This window comes from Trachurus japonicus, chromosome 17, assembly GCF_045865225.1.
Source record: "Trachurus japonicus isolate A0001 chromosome 17, Traja_1.0".
Lineage (NCBI taxonomy): Eukaryota > Metazoa > Chordata > Actinopteri > Carangiformes > Carangidae > Trachurus > Trachurus japonicus.
Genome location: NC_140923.1, coordinates 7,184,573 through 7,204,328, shown reverse-complemented (window position 1 = coordinate 7,204,328; position 19,756 = coordinate 7,184,573). Strand labels below are relative to the sequence as shown.

Genomic DNA, 19,756 nt, shown 5'->3' with positions numbered 1-19,756 from the left:
AATGAAGAAGAGTTGGTTAAAGCTGAAGTAAGCGGAATATTTGTGTTAATATAAGTCTTAAATAGTTATATCTTCCGACGGCAATCACTTACATAGAGTGTTTGGTCCGAAACACGAGTCTGTCAGTCACTCTGCTCTGCTGTAAGCCGAGGAGAAAACGGCTTGTATACTTCCTTGTATCCTACAACCTTTATGAGGAGAGAGAACGGCATGAAGGGCTGTGTGTGCAGCCAAGGGATGCGCGTGAATGTGGTGACGTAGGGAAGAGGACCAATAGATCAAATAGATCCATCGGAGGTGCAGGTATGAGGTTTTGATGATGGAGTTGACGTGTGAATGACAGGGTAGGGTCCAGGATGAAACCAAGGTTTCGTGCCAGAGGGGAGGGCATGATGGTTGAGTTGTCAATGGTGAGTGAAATGGTTCCAGATGTATTGAGGGTGGATTTGGTGCCAATGAGGAGGAGTTCAGTCTTGTCTGCATTGAGTTTGAGGAAGTTGTGGGTTAACCAGGTTTTTATTGCAGACATGCAGGTTTCAATGTGGGCCAGTGGTGGGTTCTGGGTGGAATTTGTGGTGTTAGTGCAGGGGTAGATTTGGATGTCGTCAGTATAGCAGTGGAAGTCCAGGTTGAAATTGTATGCCGCTGTGTGGTTCACTTGGCTTATGTCCATTATTCCAACCCTATCAAATGGACTATTGGTGAAATGAAGGTCTTTTGTTTTTAGCATTCAATTTTGCAGAAACTTTTACATATTTTTTACAGTGTTAAACTATGTCTTAAAACTGCTGGAAAAACACTGATGTTTTCCCAACTGCTCAGTTGTACATTAGTTTCAACATTTCAGTGGAAATGATTTTTAAAACTAAAGAGGAAGTAACATGCAGATAACAGAATTGTGAAATTCATTGTGGCAACACTAGGTTAAACATTATTTAATCCTACTTTAGTTATCTTTTACTTAAATCTAAAATGCTTTTCTATGTGTCAATGGGGCAATGACAAAGATGGTATAGCCCACAAAATAGCTTATGGTTTTATCTCCTCACCACGCCTCAAGTCCCAAGCGGTCCAAAGTTTAAAAAAAAAATGCCATGTATGAATCAACTGTTCTTTTATTGGTCAGAAATCTTACCCGGTAAAAACAAAACCTATAGCCTAGAAATCTAGACGCACCCTAGCGGCAGCAAATATATTTGCTGTGTAGGTGGGCCTAGGAACGAGCCATAGGAACTTTTTGAGTCTCGAACACTGTTTGTGTTCACCAATCACAGCGCTCTATCTGTTTAGAGAGTCGTTGGGCGGGCTTAATGTGATGACGACATACATTTTAATTGGCTTGTCAGGCTAACGTCATCCTGCTCTTTGCTAGTCGTAGCGCTCAAGCGCTACCCTATTGCGTGCAAAGGCAGTTTGAAAGACAGCCTTCATCCCGCCCCCTGGATTGGGCCGAGGTCTACCGGTCGTCTCCAGACTATACATTTTAATGATATAGTCTGGCTTGTCAGGCTACAAAACCTATGGAATAGAGGTATCAATGGGGCTGAAAATTAAAACCCGACCTGATCCGACATATATTGCATATATTGTCCGAATTTGCCCGAAGAGCGCGTCCGGCCGACCAGGCCCGTTGAGAACCATGGAACATCAGCAGTGTGTTGTGTCAGTTGCTATGTCGATTACATTCTTGTTTTATTCTAGCACGATTGGTGTTGCTCATGTATGACCAGAGGAAAAGATCTTTGGGGTCAAAAGCTCCCTGTTTTGGTTGTTCTTTGTTGGTTGGAGGGGGGCAGACTTTTATATGATGTAAAACTAGCCTTTCAAAGCACGTCATTGTTATGAATTAGAACCTTTCAACTAATACATTTCAGGGATGTTCAGTTTCTTCATTTTTTTCTAGGCATTGAAAATTGGTTCCTCTGTTTCTTGTGAAATGCTGTGTGTTACGATTAGATTCCACCTTAATGTGGTGGTGACACAACACAACTGAACTTAACTGACCTAACAGAGGGTTGGCAGAGTTACTTCTGAGTACACTTCATCTGACTGACGGACTTTGACAAAGGTCCTTTGGACGTGTATTTAGTTCGGTATAAATCAAACTTGATGTCTCAAAATGCAAAAAGAATGAGTTTCACAATCAAATCAATAATTTTATCCTGATTTCAATGGCAGTTATTAGCTAAGTAGTAGCACGTATTACTGCTGTCTTCAATGAGCATCAGCTGCTGCCGTCCCGATTAAGCTCAGCTGTCAGTCTGACAGTATTGGCTTCAGCTATACAGTACATGGATCGCTTTATTTAGCTTTCATGTACAGATTGAATAAGATTCATTCTATCCGATTATTTTCAATCATTAAGAAAAACACTGCATGTAAACTTTCTACTTCTGGCCTCTACCTGGTCTTATTTACTAAACTTAACCAACTCCTTTCATCATTGCCTAAGTTAGTTTTAAAGTAGCCTACTGTAATTTACAGAACCCTTTGAATGCATCATAGTTGTTTCTCGTCTGATAGTGGAATTTCTGAGCTTACCTGAATGCATCACTTGCAGCTCTCGGTGTGTGAAAGGTGAGAAACGTCATGTAGCCGTGGAGCAAAGTGTCCTCGTTCGGCGACAAAACGTGATGATATTTTGTGAATATCATGATAGAACTGTCGTTAGGAAGTGAGTGTGAAGAGATACTTACCTGGTGGAAGTGAAATCAATCACGGGAGCGACTCCGACAGAGTGTTTTGTGTTTCTTCAAGCTTTTCTGAACTATTCTGGTGAGTTAGCTGCACCGTTAGCTTGATTAGCAGTATCATTCTGGTTCAGTACTTAAAGCAGAAGTAAGCGATCCGGTCGTTTTGGCTAACTTTTTGTCAGCCAATGGAGTTAGCAGTCCCCGCCATCTATTGGTCCTCGTCCCTGCGTCACCACATTCACGCACATCCCTCGGCTGCACAGACAGCCCTTCATGCCGTTCTCTCTCCTCATTGGATAAAGGTTATAGGATACAAGGAAGTATACAAGAAGTTTTCTCCTCGGCTTACAGCAGAGCAGAGTGACTGACAGACCAGTGTTTCGGACCAAACACTCTATGTAAGTGATTACTGTCGGAAGATATAACAATTTAAGACTTATTAACACAAACATTCCGCTTACTTATGCTTTAAAGAAAAAGCCAGTCAGAATAGTCAATAAATGTTTAATGGTACTGAGACATGTTTTTTGTGATGTTATAATGATATGTTGTTATTATGTGTTACCGTGACGAACGGTTAGCAGTTTTCTGAGCTGTTAGCTCAGCTGCGACCTGGTAATGAGGCTGGGCACAGCTCCATAGCTGTCGCTGTAGCTCAGATAACAGAATGATGCAGTATTCCATGTGTTTCATATTTCCTGTATTTGAGTTGTTTATATCCCATGTAATGAAGCTGCATTGTTTAATTAGGGCCACGGGCCATCGCACCGGGCACTGGTCCCAACAGCTATGAAATAGCTGCAGGGACCATTATCCAGTGTTGGGCAGTAGCGACGTTACAAGTAGCGGCGTTAGTAACTTAACTACATTTCTCAGTAGTGTGGTCGTAGTGTCGCTGTTTTCTACATCAAATAGCTTTTCAGTAGTTAAGCTATTTAATTCATCAGTAGCGCGGTAGAGTCCACAGAAGCTACATTTCCCCAGGCATTTCTAGACCTTAAATGCACCGCTTCCATGTGGGTGGCTACACCGGTGCCGCTTGATGACGGACAAGAGAGGTAGAGAGAGAACACCTATGTGTACTCACTTTGAGTGAGTGAGTGCATGTGTGTGTGTGGTGGGTGGCTGCGGCGGCGGGTGCGTGTGTGGAAGGTGCCACAGCAGTTTTGAGAGAAAAACAAAGTTTAAAAAAAACAAAAACAACAACGCATCGACTATTAAATTAGTTGTCGACGATTTTAATAGTCGACATAGTCGTGACTAGTCGACTAATCGTGGCAGCCCTAATCGTCATTGGCAACCACCTCAAGTTGCCGTGGAAATGTCTGATGTTCAGGCCAGAGCTCAGTAAGGTTTATAAACAATCCACCTGGCGCTTGTTAAAATGTTTGTAAACACATACACACAGCTAAATCAGACTGACACAGGATGCAGCTCATAACATGTGTCGAGTCAGTCACACACATGCACGCACACACACACACAGACTCTAGAACCAGCTTCATGTGATTACAGTTACAGACACACACACATCAAAACACACAGGTGACATTACGCGCGCATTCCTCTCCCACACTCTAACACACACAGGTAACTTCATGTGATTACACACACACACACACACACACACACACACACACACACACAGGTAACCTAATGAGCCTACAGCTCCTCCATATCAGTGCTTATAGTAAGATGATCATGTGTCTGTCTGATGAGCTCTGTCTTGACTTTCCTGTCCTGACCTAGCACCCGTGGCCCTTTCAAAATTTCCCAGAGGAAATTTTCTAGTTTACAATGCTGTTTACTGAAAAAGTAAACAGACAGTCATTTAAGCTTTTAAATAATTACGCTTCATATTATGCAGGCTGTTTTTTTTTAGGGACGATTTCTTCCATTCAACTGTGATCCATATCACCTGCCGTTGCAACCTGTATCACCACCATGCTGCATGGAGGCTCTTGGTTCATCAGGACCGCAGTGTGGACATCAGTGTGGTAGGACAAGGCTCAATCCTGAGGAGTGACACATTTTAGTTGCACTTTTTTTCCTGAGATCTCAGTATTTTTGGTTTTATTTTTTATTTTTTACCTTTTGCTAAAAACAAACTAAGGAACTTAAGTAACTGTTTTCTCATAGCGTGGTGAATGTGCGGGTCACAACTTGATCACGACAGCATTTTAGAGTTTTTGGATTGTGTATTTGATGAGTTTGATGAGGGAAACCAAGAAATCCCATGAGCCTCCGTAGCGTAGCTCTGAGCAGCTCACTGCTCTGCTTCGCCGTTGTAATAATAGCTTACACCGACAAATAAAGGTAACAAACCTACTGCTATGACAATAGCGATTATGGCAATGGGCCAATTTGCCAAAATGTTGAACTATCCCTTTAATGTGTGTAAGGCCTGGTACACACATTAAGATTTTATAAATCTCAACTGATTTTTTTATCTGTGAGAGACCCCACACATAAAGATAAAAAATCTTTGACTGAACAGTTTTGATCGTATTGTTTGTGGTGTGCTCCGATGTTCCAAAACAGCACACCACACACGTAAAGATTTGTCTTATGACACGCCAGAAATCTTGCGTGATCAAACGTGATCTGACGTACTATGTTGATTATAGCCATGGAGACGTTAGTTACACTGGTTTGTTATGCTACGTGTTCTTCAGTCAGCTCGCTTCTTGTGACGTCACCGGGTGGCAGCCCCATTGGATTACATGACTTGCAGTAAAACTTAATTTTGAACATATTTACACAGAAGAAAATGGGTGGGAGGGGGGGCAGCGGGAGCCCTGGTGCCGCCGACCCGTTCTGCGGTATCATCGGGAGACCCCCCTCCCCCACCCCCCAACCACCAGGTGAAAACACCCAGGCTTCGGCTGGACCATGCAGGAGTGATTTGAGGGATGATAAGCTATTTTGTGGGCTATACTATCTTTGCCACTGTCCACTTGACACATAGAAAAGCTGGACCATGCAGGAGTGCATCACCATCTGACAGCATGGCTCCTGGACCTCCTCACTAACAGGCCGCAGTTTGTGAGGACAAAAGGCTGTCTGTCTGACACGGTGGTTGCACCACAGGGGACAGTTTTGGCTCCTCTCTTCTTCACCACTTACACGGCTGATTTCACCTACAATACACCATACAAAAGTTCTCGGATGACTCAGCCATCGTCGGTCTCATCAACAGCGAGGACGAAAAGGAATACAGAGAGCTGAACCAGAACTTCGTGACCTGGTGCCAGCGGAACTACCTACAGATCAATGCTGGAAAAACAAATGAGCTGGTAGTGGACTTTCCCCGGCGCAAAGGCACCCCAACCCCCCTCACCGGTGAACATCCAGGGAACAGACATTGACATAGTGGCCCCATACAAGTACCTGGGTGTTCACCTAAATAAAAAGCTGGACAGGGCTGTTAACACACAGGCACTATATAGGAAGGGCCAAAGCAGACTCCACCTGCTGCGGAGACTGAGGTCCTTTGGGGTCCAGGAAGCCCGATTGAGGACTGTTTATGACTCTGTGGTTGCATCCGCCACCCTATATGGTGTGGCATGCTGGAGCAGCAGCATCACGACAGCAGAGAGAAAGAAGCTGAACAAACTGGTAAGGAAAGCCAGCTCTGTCCTTGGCTGCAGCTGATGTGTAGCATAGTGTTGCTACATTGACTTTCACAAACTCTGTTATCTGCATGTTCCTTCCTCTTTCAGTCAGTAAATCAGATTTCCACTGAAATGTTGAAACTAATGTGAGGTGCTATTTTTAGCTTTGATACAAGAGCCCACCCCAATGTGGTGGTGACTCGACACAACTGAACTTAACTGATCTAACAGAGGGTTAGCGCAGTTAGTTCTGCTTAAGACTCTTTATCTGACTGACGGACTTTGACGGAGGTAAAGTTGTTGTATACCTTTCCAATTTGCATTCATGAGCAGATTAATCCAAATGAGTTGTATTGGGAAAAGATTAGGCAAGAAAGACGTTTTTTGTTCTTTTTAGCCACTGTAAAGAGTCATGGTTTGATCACTGTCTCATAAACTGATGTATTTAAAAAGCAGTGCTCTGTGGCATCAGAAGTTGTTATCATAGGCGCCGATCCCGTGGGTGCTCCGGTGCTCGAGCACCCACTGGCAACGCTGAGCACCCACTGGCCAATCGGGATGGCCGATCAAAAAAATAAAATAAAAAGAGTGAATAAATGAAACTTGTGGTGAAACTGTATATTTAAAATGAACTGCATTTACTTAAATCGTATTAACCAATCAAAATCATTACAGCTCTGTGCGTGCACACGTTAGCGTAGTCACGTAACCAATCAGATGATCGGATTTGGCTGCGGAGCTTCTCCTCTGGAGGAGGGTCTGGCAAGCGAGACAAGCTACGGCTAAACAAGAGGCCGTCACGTACACACACACAGCAAAAATGTGAAGGTTGGCTGCGTATCGGCGGTTAAGAATGGACAAGTTTGTAATAAGAAAACCAAGTGGAACTGCGTCTACAACCACCAATGCTCCCAATTTAATCCTAAAACCGGCTATAAAAGCGCCGCTGTTTCACTATTTTAACTTATTTACAGCTTGCGGCACCTTTACTTTGAAAGTCCAGTGGAGCTGGATCAGAACGGAGCGCCTGTACGGAGGGAGAGATCAGCTGATCCGCTGCTGTTGACTGAGCGTCTCCGCCGAGAGTTGTCTCCGCCTACAGATGTTCTCCTCACCCGTTGAGCTGAGCGTCAGGAGCTCATTATATATTAATCTATATATTTTACTTTTATATACAGTCAGTGTTACACTGAAATAAGTTGTGTGCTCGCAGCAGGAGAGATAATCAGATGGATAATCGGTAAAGTTAATAATTTCACTTAATGTGGCCATGAATAAATTCATTTAGATCAGTGTTGCCCAAACGCAAATCTTGTATAAGTCTACACTGTTTTCACATTTACAAAGGTCTTTGTTGTCTTTGTACAGAGACAATATGAGATTTGCTTGTAGCCACAGCACCTAAAAAAATCCACTGTTTCCATACGTAGCCTATACGTCATCCAGCCTCGCTGTCAATCGCTATGCAATAAAAGTCAGTTTGAGACAACCATTAGGTGGTATTCATTTAATTTGAGCACCAAAAAAAAAAATAATAATAATTGAGCACCCACGGGCAAAAACATAAATCGGCGCCTATGGTTGTTATTGAGATTTAGAAAAAACAGAAAATTAATATTTTTAATTTCATTAATTTCATTGTCACAGGCCAAGGTTCAAGACAAGGATGGAGATCATTGATTCAACAGATTATTTTGATGGAAATCACTCTATTCATGATGAATACTTTGATACCCTTGATCGGCTGAGAAAGTCTTTCAACATCTTCTCTGCCATTGTTTACTGCCTGGCCTTCGTCCTCGGTGTGCTCGGGAACGGAGTGGTTATCTGGGTGACCGGGTTCAAGATGAAGAAAACTGTTAACACAGTTTGGTTCCTCAACCTGGCTGTGGCCGATTTCCTCTTCACAGCCTTCCTGCCCCTCAGTGTGACCTACATAGCCCTGGATTTCCACTGGCCGTTCGGCAACTTCATGTGTAGATTTAACAGTGCTATAACCGCCCTGAACATGTTTGCCAGCATCTACATCCTGGTGGTGATCAGTGTGGACAGATGTGTGTCTGTTGTGTGGCCTGTCTGGGCCCAGAACCACCGAAATGTACGCAAGGCGTCCTATGTGAGTCTTGGTGTTTGGATCCTGGCTCTGATTCTCAGCGCTCCGTACTTCGTCTTCAAGGACACTGCACCATCATATGATGAAAATGTCATTGTTTGTTTCAACAACTTTGCTCCTTCCAATAATCTCACACAATCTGTGATTGAGTTGAGGCAGTTACGTCATCAGACCATGACCCTCACCCTCTTCCTCCTTGGATTTCTTGTCCCCTTCACTGTCATTGTCTCCTCTTATGCTGTGATAATCCATCGTCTCAGGAGGAACCGCACCCTGTCCAGCCACTCAAGTCGCCCCTTTAAGATCATTGCTGCTGTTATCATCACGTTTTTCCTGTGCTGGGCTCCCTTTCACATCATGAAGTTAATAGAGTTGGTTCATTTTACAAATACGGGAAGCTTTGAACATGTCCTCGCTATTGCTATCCCTTTAACCACCAGTCTGGCCTTTATCAACAGCATCATGAACCCACTGCTGTATGTGTTCATGGGCCAAGATTTCAAGGATAAAGTTCGCAAATCCATCCTGAATGTATTGGAGACAGCCTTCCAGGAGGAGTCTCCATCTCATACCAACACAAACTCAATGGCCACCAGTCAGAGTAAAGTCAAGTCAGCTTCTGATGTTGAGATGTTAGATCAGCCATGAAATGAATAATCAAATACTGTAACTGTAAATCATTTTCATAGAAATGCATTTTTGTTAAGGTAGCTTTCACGTCATGCTCTATACTGTTCTGATGATCTCCATTAACTAACAATTGCCCATGAAAGAAATGAACAGGCATCTTTTTCTTTTTGCAGTATCTTTCCATCATGTCTGACGATTGTGATGAGCACCATCACTTAACAGTGTAATAAATGTGTGTTTTTGTTTGTCTGTTTGTTTTGTTGTTAATTCTAGCAGTGGAATAGTTTGGATGTACTAGTTTTTATGACAGCTTATTGGCCTGAATGTAAAATACATCTCACTTTTCCAAGGTTTGCATAAATATGTGAAGCACATTCATCATAAATTAAGTGTGCTATTTTTAAATAGATGTACTTTTTACACTCTTCATTTATCTGGGAAAATACTTTGAAAGTGTGATCATTACAATAATGATAATAATGATTCCTCTCCTGCACAGTAAAGGCAAATTCACTTCCATAAACATGTTTCTAAAATTCAGAAGAAATCTGATTAAGACCTTAAAAGTCTCTCATCAGTAGGGAAGATGCACTTATAAACTTGCGAAGTTACTATCTCTACACTCATACATTTTAAAGAATTGCAGTAACTGAAACCCAAAAAATGAGTTCCTCTGTTTCATGCCAACTGCCTTGTGTTATATGGTCCAACCTCAATGTGGTGGTGACTTGACACAAACAGGAAGAGGCACAATTACCAGCCTGACAGGGCGTTACCAGAGTGACTTCTGCTTAAGGCACTTCATCTGACTAACACAGTTTGAGAAAGGACATGTTATTTGATGTTGTCCTTTGAATTTGAATCAATCTGAGAGTAATCAAGAAACACATCTTATATTGTTTTTAACCACTGTGACAAACACTTTCCTTAGACTTAAACACTGACATGAATCAAAATTTGAATGCCAAAATCAGCAACAATATTTAAGAATTGACCAAATGTTTTGATAAAGAGACACAGTTGAGCTACTCGCTGATAAACTGATTTATTTGAAAAGCAGTGCCCTGGCATCAAAAGTTGTTATTGAGATTTCAGAAAAACAGAAAAGATACAAAAGATAAAGAACAGCACTTACCCTCTTTTCACATTATCAAATCAAATCATATTTTTATTGTATAGCAAAGTATTCAATACACAAGAACAAACAAAGGAGAAAACCCAACCTTCGCACACCCCAAAATACACAAACATACAGACACACACACACACACACACACACACACACACACACACACACACACACACACACACACACACACACACGACAACAAAATGTTGTTGACTGTCCGGTCTGGGACCGATCATTTACTGTTTACTTTCAGAACGCACCGTGTTTGCTGGATAGACTCAAAACAGATCTGATCAAACCATCATCAATAATCACAAACTACACCAGTTTATAATAACTTATCATTTATGTGTGTATTAGAGAACTAAAGTAACAGGTCTGTCAGCAAGATTCAGGGTTGTACTGTAGAAACATTCATAGAAAAGTTACGACAACAATTCATTAAACATTGCTCAAAAACAAAGTGATTTAAATGTCCTGAACCATGTCGCCTCCTGCTGGTCAAACTCTGGTATTACACACACTGCTCTGTTCATTGTAACAGACACAAGAAGCAGCTTGGGTCAGTATAATGTCTCTGATGTTAATAATGAACACTAAAGAAGCTGTAACACAGGACGTGACAGCAGGAGGACAGGAGATGAAATGAAAAGACAGAGACAGTCCGGCTCAATAAAAATAATTTATTTACAGTGGCATGAATCATAAATTAACGAGTAGCATTGGCAAAAGCAACATTAGAGTCGACAGCTTGTATAAAGTGGTGTGAATGTCTGGAATTTTGCATCAAAAAACACTCCACTATGGATGGACTCAGTGACTATTTGTTCACTAAACTCACTTGGAGCCAAAAGCCAGAGCCAGACAGTCAGTGGTTCTGTACTTTCAGGAGGAGGACGGCGCCCTCTTGTGTTGAGCATCAGTTATCAGATTTTAGTTCAATCAGAAAAGTCTGTAAAATGACTTTGTTCAGTGATGAACAGATTCACATCATCCACACAATCACTGTGATTCACCTGAATATCTAAAAATAATTAATCATCTTTACACTTTACACAGCTCAGAGTGGTTACGAACTACTTAGTAGTATTAGTTTCTAAGCGGAAGGGGGTGGGGACGAGGCGGGTTGAGGCGGGTCGAGGAGGAGAAGGGGAGACGAGGGGATTGGATGGAGGGTACGAGCCAGTGACGGTTGGATAGCATTGGTCAATTTCTATTCAGGCCCACGGCTGATAGACTGAATGGATTTGCTATTTATATTGTGTAGATCGTACCACAGGACCATAATCGCCGTATAGACGATGTTAATAATGATTACCAATCCTCCAAATCGTAGACCATAGCTTAAACCAGCACTAAGTAACTTTTCAACCTTCATATAATATTTTCATAACTTTTGTGATAATACATCGACTTACAACAAGTTGAATGACACCTCTGTCGTGGTCTGAGGGGGTCTGTATCTCTTTCTCTGGCACTAAGCAGCTTTGAGGAGCATGGTAGGAACCCGGCTCTCACTTTACTTTCACTTTCACTTTTGCGAGTCACAACAAGGAGGGAACAGGCAAAACGGCACTTTAGCAATGGATTATGTTTGTGTTTTCACTTTGAAATGATCCACTGGAAACAGAAACTTAGTTTTGATGTCTTCTGTTAATTTTAATGCAGGATATTTACAGGGCTTCACGCTAGTGTTCATGGGAAATGGAGTCTTCCTTCAGGCAAAACACTACCGCTTTGGTCCACAGGCGCCGCCAAACTCAACCAAAACTGAAAGTTCTTTAGTACTGCTTTAAAGAAAGTGATGAACTAAAATACAGATTTTAACCAACTGCACCTTCAGTGATCTTTGTCTATTTCAGTTTACACAACTCTGCTGTGGATCCAGAACCACCCCAAACTCCAGCATGTAGAGGCTGAGTGAATGTGGTCTGGACTCTGTGAAGGAGAGTCATGGTTTTAGAGACGCTGTAGAAGGACAGAATACCTGCTTTGTGATCCAGGTACACTCCTACTCTGGAGGACTGAGGACCTGAAACTGGAATATGGGTGTTGTTGAACCAAAATGTGAATCTGTTGTTGTAACACTCTAACGCCCAAGATTTGTCATTGAATCCAAATCTACATTCATTCCCTGCTCTGCTGATATTCTTGTATGCGACTGCTACACGAACTCCTCCTCCTCTCCACTCCACCTCAAAGTAACAACGTCCAGTCAGACCCTCTCTACTCAGGACCTGACAACTTGAAGTAAATCTGTCTGAATGACTAGAATAACACTGTGGTCTTAATGTACACGTTACTTTCCTGTTTCCCTCAGATAATAACAGACATGGGTTTGCTGTGTTTGGATCCAGTGTGATTTCCTGTGAATATCTTAAGAAATTAGCTCTGGTCCTGGGCTCTGGTGGTGGCAGAAAAACATCCACTTGAGTCTTTGTCAGTGAGATGTTTGTCCTTGTGTCTCCCAGAAGGTCCTGTAGTTTATCTCTGAGCTCTGACACAGCTGCTGTCACATCCTCAAAGTGTCTGAGAGGACGGATATTGATGCTGGATGAGTGTGTAGATGGACTGAGTGCTGACAGTGAGGGGTAGTTGTGTAGAAACTGGGTGTGATCCTCTGTGTGTGACAGCAGCTTCAGCTCAGCGTCTTTCCTCTTCAGCTCAGTGATCTCCTGCTCCAGCTTCTTCTGAAGCTCTTTGACTCCACTCACTTGAGTTTCCTGCTGGGATCTGATCTGCTGCTTCAGCTCAGAGCTTCTTTTCTCCATGAGACAGATCAGCTGAGTGAAGATCTTCTCACTGTCCTCCACTGCTTTATCAGCAGAGACATTGATGGCCTCCACCTCCTGTTGAAGCACCTTCACATCTTTCTCTCTGTCCTGGATTCTCTGCTGGATTTTTTGTCGACTCAGCTCCAGCTCTCTCTGCCTCTCAGTCCTTTCTGCTGCAGCTGAGACTGTGTCATGGCCTTTATGTTCATCCACAGGGCAGAGATAACAGATACACTGCTGATCAGTGCGGCAGAACATCTTCATCACCTCATCATGATGAGAGCAAATGTTCTCCTGGAGCTTCTTGGAGGGCTCCACCAGCTTGTGTTTCTTTAATGGAGCTGCTTCATAGTGAGGCTGCAGGTGTTTCTCACAGTAGGAGGCCGGACACGTCAAACAGGACTTGACAGCTTTGAGTTTTGTCCCAGTGCAGACATCACAGGCCACCACATCTTCAGGTCCAGCATAGCAGTGATCAGCAGGAGCAGCTTGGAGTCCAGTCTTCTTCAGCTCCTCCACTAAAGCTGCTAACATGGTGCTTTTCATCAGGTCAGGTCTCGGTATAAAGTTCTTCCTACACTGAGGACAGCTGTAGATTTTCCTCCCATCCTCTCCATCCCAGTGGGTTTTAATACAGTTGAAGCAGTAGCTGTGTCCACAGGGAATAGTCACTGGATGCTTCAGTAGATCCAGACAGATGGAACAAGAGAAGGTCTGCTGGTCCAGATGAACTCCTTTCTGCGCCATTTCACCTCTCACAGACGACGACTGTCCGAGTTTCACTTCCTCTGCACAGAACTAGTTGGAGCTCTGATCTAAACAACATGTGTCTCTGCAGTGAACGGGGCCTGTCAGCTCCTCCTCTTCACCACATGTTGGTTCCACCCATCGTAAAACTGTAGATCTGAAGAGGAGGGAAAAGGGAAACACATGATCAGGGTGGAAACTTTGGGATTGGCACAACAAGTTCAGGCTAAAGTCAATTTACTGAACAATGAAGGCGTAAAGAAAAGTGTTGATCACAGTTTTGTGATCAGGAGTCAAGATGTGGGTTTTGTGGTTAACAAGAACCAGTAAAACGTCTTTCAACCAGTTTATCACTGCTTATCAGGGACAGTTGTGAACATTATTAACTGTATGTGTATTTGTGAACTAAAGCAACAGGTCTGTCAGCAAGATTCAGGATTGTACTGTAGAAACATTCAAGGGTTGAGTCATCGAAAAGTTAAGACAACAATTCATTCAACATTGCTCAACAACAAAGTGATTTAAATTCCCTGGACCATGTCGCCTCCTGCTGGTCAAACTCTGGTATCACACACTGCTCTGTTCATTTAACAGACACAAGAAGCAGCTGAGTCAGTATAATGTCTCTCATTGTCAAGTCCTGTGTGTTTTTTATGACTGACCACTGTAATAGTTAATAATTAAAGTAACAATCCCACAATTAAACGTATATAATAATTTAAAAAATATACATGCTTAGAGTAACGTTACTTTTACCAATACCTATGTCCACATAAAGTCTTTGCACGTTACAACCAAGCAAAAGTCATAGCTACAGAAGCATGGCATCAACACATATAAATCACATTCTGTCCTACCAGTTGCGTCTTTGGATGATCAGGAGCTGTGGTCGTGGTATCTCTTCAGGAACAGGGGAGAGGGCCAACTGAGCTCTTACCAAACATTTCAATGCCATGCACTTCCTGTGGGTGCGCAGGTGAATATGGTCCCAAGAACAATTCCCGAGGAGCTGGCTCCACCAACTCTGTTGCATGGTTGCCCCCTGCAGGTTGGAAGTGCTCTGTGTGTGTCCTGGGTAAATCTAGGCTGGAGTGCTCAGTGCAACTTGTAACCATGAACTGACACAGCACTCATGTAAATTATGAACATTATAGAAGCTGTAACACAGGACGTGACAGCAGGAGGACAGGAGATGAAATGAAAAGACAGAGCCAGTCCGGCTCAATAAAAATAATGTATTTATGAATCATAAATTACATAACGAATAGCAGTCGACAGCTTGCATAAAGTGGTGTGAACGTCTGGACTTTTGCATAATAAAACACTCTGGATAAACTGGACTGGACTGTGTCACCACTGAGATATTTTATATGAACATCACAGCAGAGAGGATCGTTTTCTCAAAACAACATGCACCGTCAAATAAAGGTAATTAACGTACTCTTATATAATGAGTACTATAAATACCTAGGACTCACTCTAGATGCCCTCTTACCTTTGAAAAAGGAATAAAAGTTCAGAAGACTCAGGCAGGCAGAGCACTGGGAGCTGTCCTTAACAAGGTCAAGCTGTGTAGGGATCTTGGGTATAAAACTTATACACAGTTGTATAATTCTTGTATTTGTCCAAGCTTAGACTATAGTGCAGGGGTTTGGGGCTATTGTAATCCAACAAAATGTAATACAGTTCAAAACAGAGCTATGTGCTGCTTTCTTGGTGTACACAAAATGGCCCCCAAACTCGCAGTACAGTTTGTGGCGATATGGGATGGGAACCATGCGAAGTGCGGACTAAGGGTGACATGGTGCGACTATGGAACAGACTCATTAACATGCCTGACAGCAGACTTGTCAAACTAATCTTTTGTGGAACCTTTCAAAAAACTGTCATTGGACGAGGGAACTTATTAAAATATTTGATGAAGCAGGTCTTCAATATATAGAAATAAACTATCCTGTAATGTTAGACAAATTAAGATAATATTATTTGAAAATTAGAAACTAAAGAAGAAATTCTGCACAAACCCAAAGAGTGTATAGCTTGATAAAGTCTGTTTACCAACCGGAGCCTTATGTCACAGAGCACAGAGCTCTGACTGTGCCTAGTTGAGATGTGGTATCTTGCGTCTGGCAGTTGAAACAGGACGTTTCCATTCAATCCCAGAGGAGAATAGAAAGCGTCACCAGTGTGACCTGAGAGAGGTGGAAAATGAAATGCATTTTTTGTTTTACTGTCCTTTTTACCATAAATTTAGACATAAACTCTTTAAAATGACCCTGGACTGTCCTGATTTGTTCTCTGTCTGATGGCTGTAGACTAACAAACCTGTTTAGTGACAAAGTGTTTTATTTAGCTCAATATGTTTTGAATGCTTACCAACAGCGCATGGGTGCGCTTTGTGTTTGATTGTGGATTGCGCTTTCTGAGGACTGTATATCCCTGATTAGTGTATGTGGTGATGTTCCTTTGTTTATTGTTCTTTATTTCTTATAGTGTGTCTTGTAAGCCCATGAGGGTTGGGCACCTCTTTGGTGTAAACTCGTATGACTATAGGGATTATGGCAATGGGTTAATTTTCCCTTTCCTTTAAAGTGTTCAATCAACTTGGCGTGGACCAGGACCAGGGATCAAACCCAAAACCCAGACACAGCAAACCACTGTACCACTGTGTCCTCTGAAGGTTTCATAGATAAGCCTGAATTCAGATGTCTTACATTCTCATTTTTGGCACACTAGAAAATAACTGACTGTTTTACTTAGTGGAGAAAAATGGTTTTGTTACTTTAAACAAAATGACTCATTTTGAAATCAAACTAAACCCAGAACTGGTCGTTCATCTGAAAACAGGAAACTGAGGGAGGTGTCGTCAGGCTTTGTTTTGTGAGAGTCTGCACACCTGTTGATACTCTTCATGTTTCTCTGAGAGGGAGCCAAGACCTGATTCAGTCTGAACACATGACGCCACCACTTGCCCTTGTAGAATAATGTGTATTTACTTTAAAGTCCTTATAGTATTGAATGCAGCTGCTTCTGGACCCTCTCCAGCTCCCAGTAACAACATCAGTCAGACTCTCTACTCAGTACCTGTCAGCAGGTATCAAAGAGTCTGAGTTACTAATATCTGATCTGTCACCGTTTGTTCTTCAGTAACACACAGTTGACGGTGGTTGAATCTGTATTTCTGCTCTTTTAGGAGGAAAACCTCTCACATCAGTGCACATTTCTACATCAGCTTTGAATCTGATCTTGAGACAAAGACGGGAAAATATTTGATTGATTCTTTAGTTTAAACGATTTTATTGATGTGACGCTTCAGTTTGTTCACACACTGATCAGTCAAGTCTGTTCAATGTCTCTTGTTCAGTGATTTCATGAATACATGTAAATCAATCATGTCCTCATTGATTATTATCATGATATTTACACTTTGATTAAACCTCATATCCCTTTAACAACATATCAATGTAAATGTGACTCTAGATTTATTAGTTTCCACAGTGAGAACAAACCTCAAACACATTTCACTAAACTCACTTGGAGCCAAAAGCCAGAGCCAGACAGTCAGTGGTTCTGTACTTTCAGCAGGAGGACGGCGCCCTCTTGTGTTGAGCATCAGTTTTTTTAGATTTTAGTTAAATCAGACAAGTCTGTAAAATGACTCTTGTTCAGTGATTTGATGAACAGATTCACATCATCCACACAATCACTGTGATTCACCTGAATATCAAAAAATAATTAATCATCTTTACACTTTGATTAAACCTCATATCCCTCTAACAACACATCAATTTAAATGTAACTCTACATTTCTTAGTTTCCACAGTGAGAACAAACCTCAGTGATAAAGGAAGGTCTGGTGATTTCTCTGTTAAGGCCCAAACAACAACACACAAACACATCAACAACACAAATATCCAACAAACATTTAGAGCTCAGAGAAGTTTCTATTTTCATGTGGAGAAATGTGAGTTTAGGTAAAGAAACATCATCATGAGCAGTGATCTCCTCCACGGCTCCAGCTCCACCTCAACAAACTCAAACATCAACACAACAAGAAATGACAAGAGGTCAAAGTCCCGCCCACAATGTTTGATTGACAGGTGATCTCTGTGCAGTGCAGAGACACAACAGCAATGAACTTTTAGCAACAAACATGGAGACTAAAGAAAGTGATGAACTAAAATACAGATTTTAACCAACTGCTCCTTCAATGATCTTTGTCTATTTGAGTTTACACAACTCTGCTGTGTCTCCAAAAGTATAGTAAAGCCGAATTCCAGCATGTAGAGGCTGAGTGAACGTGGTCTGGACTCTGTGGAGGAGAGTCATGGTTTCAGAGACACTGTAGAAGGACAGAATACCTGCTCTGTGATCCAGGTATACTCCTACTCTGGAGGACTGAGGACCTGAGACTGGAGTCTTGATCTTGTTGAACCAAAATGTGAATCTGTTGTTGTAACACTCTAACGACCAAGATTTGTCATTGAATCCAACCAAACTTTTTCCCCCTGCTCTGCTGATATTCTTGTATGCGACTGCTACAAAACCTCCTACTCCTCTCCACTCCACCTCCCAGTAACAACGTCCAGTGAGACTCTCTCTACTCAGGACCTGAAAAGGTGTAGTGAATCTGTCTGGGTGACTAGGATAAGACTGATCGTTATTCATTAATGTTACTTTCCTGTTTCCCTCAGATAACAACAGTTGTCTGTGTGCTGTGTTTGGATCCAGTGTGATTTCCTGTGAATATCTTAAGAATCCAGCTCTGGTCCTGGGCTCTGGTGGTGACAGTAAAACATCCACTTGAGTCTCTGTCAGTGAGATGTTTGTCCATGTGTCTCTCAGAAGGTCCTGTAGTTTATCTCTGAGCTCTGACACAGCTGCTGTCACATCCTCAAAGTGTCTGAGAGGACGGATATTGATGCTGGATGAGTGTGTAGATGGACTAAGTGCTGACAGTGAGGGGTAGTTGTGTAGAAACTGGGTGTGATCCTCTGTGTGTGACAGCAGCTTCAGCTCAGCATCTTTCCTCTTCAGCTCAGTGATCTCCTGCTCCAGCTTCTTCTGAAGCTCTTTGACTCCACTCACTTGAGTTTCCTGCTGGGATCTGATCTGCTGCTTCAGCTCAGAGCTTCTTTTCTCCATGAGACGGATCAGCTGAGTGAAGATCTTCTCACTGTCCTCCACTGCTTTATCAGCAGAGCCATTGATGGCCTCCACCTCCTGTTGAAGCACCTTCACATCTTTCTCTGTGTCCTGGATTCTCTGCTGGATCTTTTGTCGACTCAGCTCCAGCTCTCTCTGCCTCTCAGTCCTTTCTGCTGCAGCTGAGACTATTTTGTGGCCTTCATGTTCATCCACAGAGCAGAGATAACAGATACACTTCTGATCAGTGCGGCAGAACATCTTCATCACCTCATCATGACGAGAGCAGATGTTCTCCTGGAGCTTCTTGGAGGGCTCCACCAGCTTGTGTTTCTTAAATGAAGGAGAATCATAATGAGGCTGCAGGTGTTTCTCACAATAAGAGACCAGACATTGCAGACAGGACTTGACAGCTTTGAGTTTTATCCCAGTGCAGAAATCACAGGCCACATCTTCAGGTCCAGCATAGCAGTGATCAGCAGGAGCAGCTTGGAGTCCAGTCTTCTTCAGCTCCTCCACTAAAGCTGTAAACATGATGTTTTTCACCAGGTCAGGTCTTGGTGTGAAGTTCTTCCTACACTGAGGACAGCTGTAGATTTTCTTCCCATCCTCTTCATCCCAGTTGGTTTTAATACAGTTGAAGCAGTAGCTGTGTCCACAGGGAATAGTCACTGGATCCTTCAGTAGATCCAGACAGATGGAACAAGAGAAGGTCTCCTGGTCCAGATGAACTCCTTTCTGCGCCATTTCACCTCTAACAGACGGCGACTGTCTGACTTTCTGTTGCTCAGAAGTGAAACTAGTTTGAGCTCTGATCTTAACAACATGTGCCTCTGCAGTGAACGGGGCCTGTCAGCTCCTCCTCTTCACCACATGTTGGTTCCACCCATCTTCAAACTGTAGATCTGAAG

At 42.6% G+C, this 19,756-nt stretch overlaps 3 protein-coding genes and 1 pseudogene across 4 annotated transcripts in view; 1 reads left to right on the top strand and 3 right to left on the bottom strand.

Annotated features, from left to right (window-relative positions):
• LOC146969951 (tripartite motif-containing protein 16-like) overlaps nucleotides 1-14,665 on the bottom strand; it is a 38,471-nt gene extending 23,806 nt beyond the window's left edge. Inside the window, exon 1 of the mRNA XM_085804771.1 lies at nucleotides 14,558-14,665. The gene's annotated coding sequence lies outside the window, so the exon portion shown is untranslated. The remainder of the gene's footprint in view (nucleotides 1-14,557) is intronic.
• LOC146969952 (chemerin-like receptor 1) lies at nucleotides 6,580-9,385 on the top strand. The gene is made up of 2 exons (XM_085804773.1): nucleotides 6,580-6,598; nucleotides 7,955-9,385. The coding sequence occupies exon 2, from the start codon at nucleotides 7,974-7,976 to the stop codon at nucleotides 9,066-9,068; it is 1,095 nt and encodes a 364-aa protein (XP_085660899.1). The 5' UTR covers nucleotides 6,580-6,598; nucleotides 7,955-7,973; the 3' UTR covers nucleotides 9,069-9,385.
• A 311-nt stretch (nucleotides 14,666-14,976) lies between the features above and the next one.
• LOC146969949 (tripartite motif-containing protein 16-like) overlaps nucleotides 14,977-19,756 on the bottom strand; it is a 19,238-nt pseudogene continuing 14,458 nt past the window's right edge. The window contains exon 3 of the transcript XR_015038038.1: nucleotides 14,977-15,490. The product of XR_015038038.1 is annotated as a tripartite motif-containing protein 16-like (transcript). The remainder of the gene's footprint in view (nucleotides 15,491-19,756) is intronic.
• LOC146969950 (tripartite motif-containing protein 16-like) overlaps nucleotides 17,349-19,756 on the bottom strand; it is a 13,817-nt gene continuing 11,409 nt past the window's right edge. The window contains exon 2 of the mRNA XM_085804770.1: nucleotides 17,349-19,750. Within this exon, the coding sequence (XP_085660896.1) occupies nucleotides 17,922-19,592 (1,671 nt within the window). The 5' untranslated portion in view covers nucleotides 19,593-19,750 and the 3' untranslated portion in view covers nucleotides 17,349-17,921. The remainder of the gene's footprint in view (nucleotides 19,751-19,756) is intronic.

Bases quoted from the DNA above. Each gene is read 5' to 3' on its own strand.
- LOC146969952 (XM_085804773.1), top strand. From the start codon at position 7,974: ATGGAGATCATTGATTCAACAGATTATTTTGATGGAAATCACTCTATT.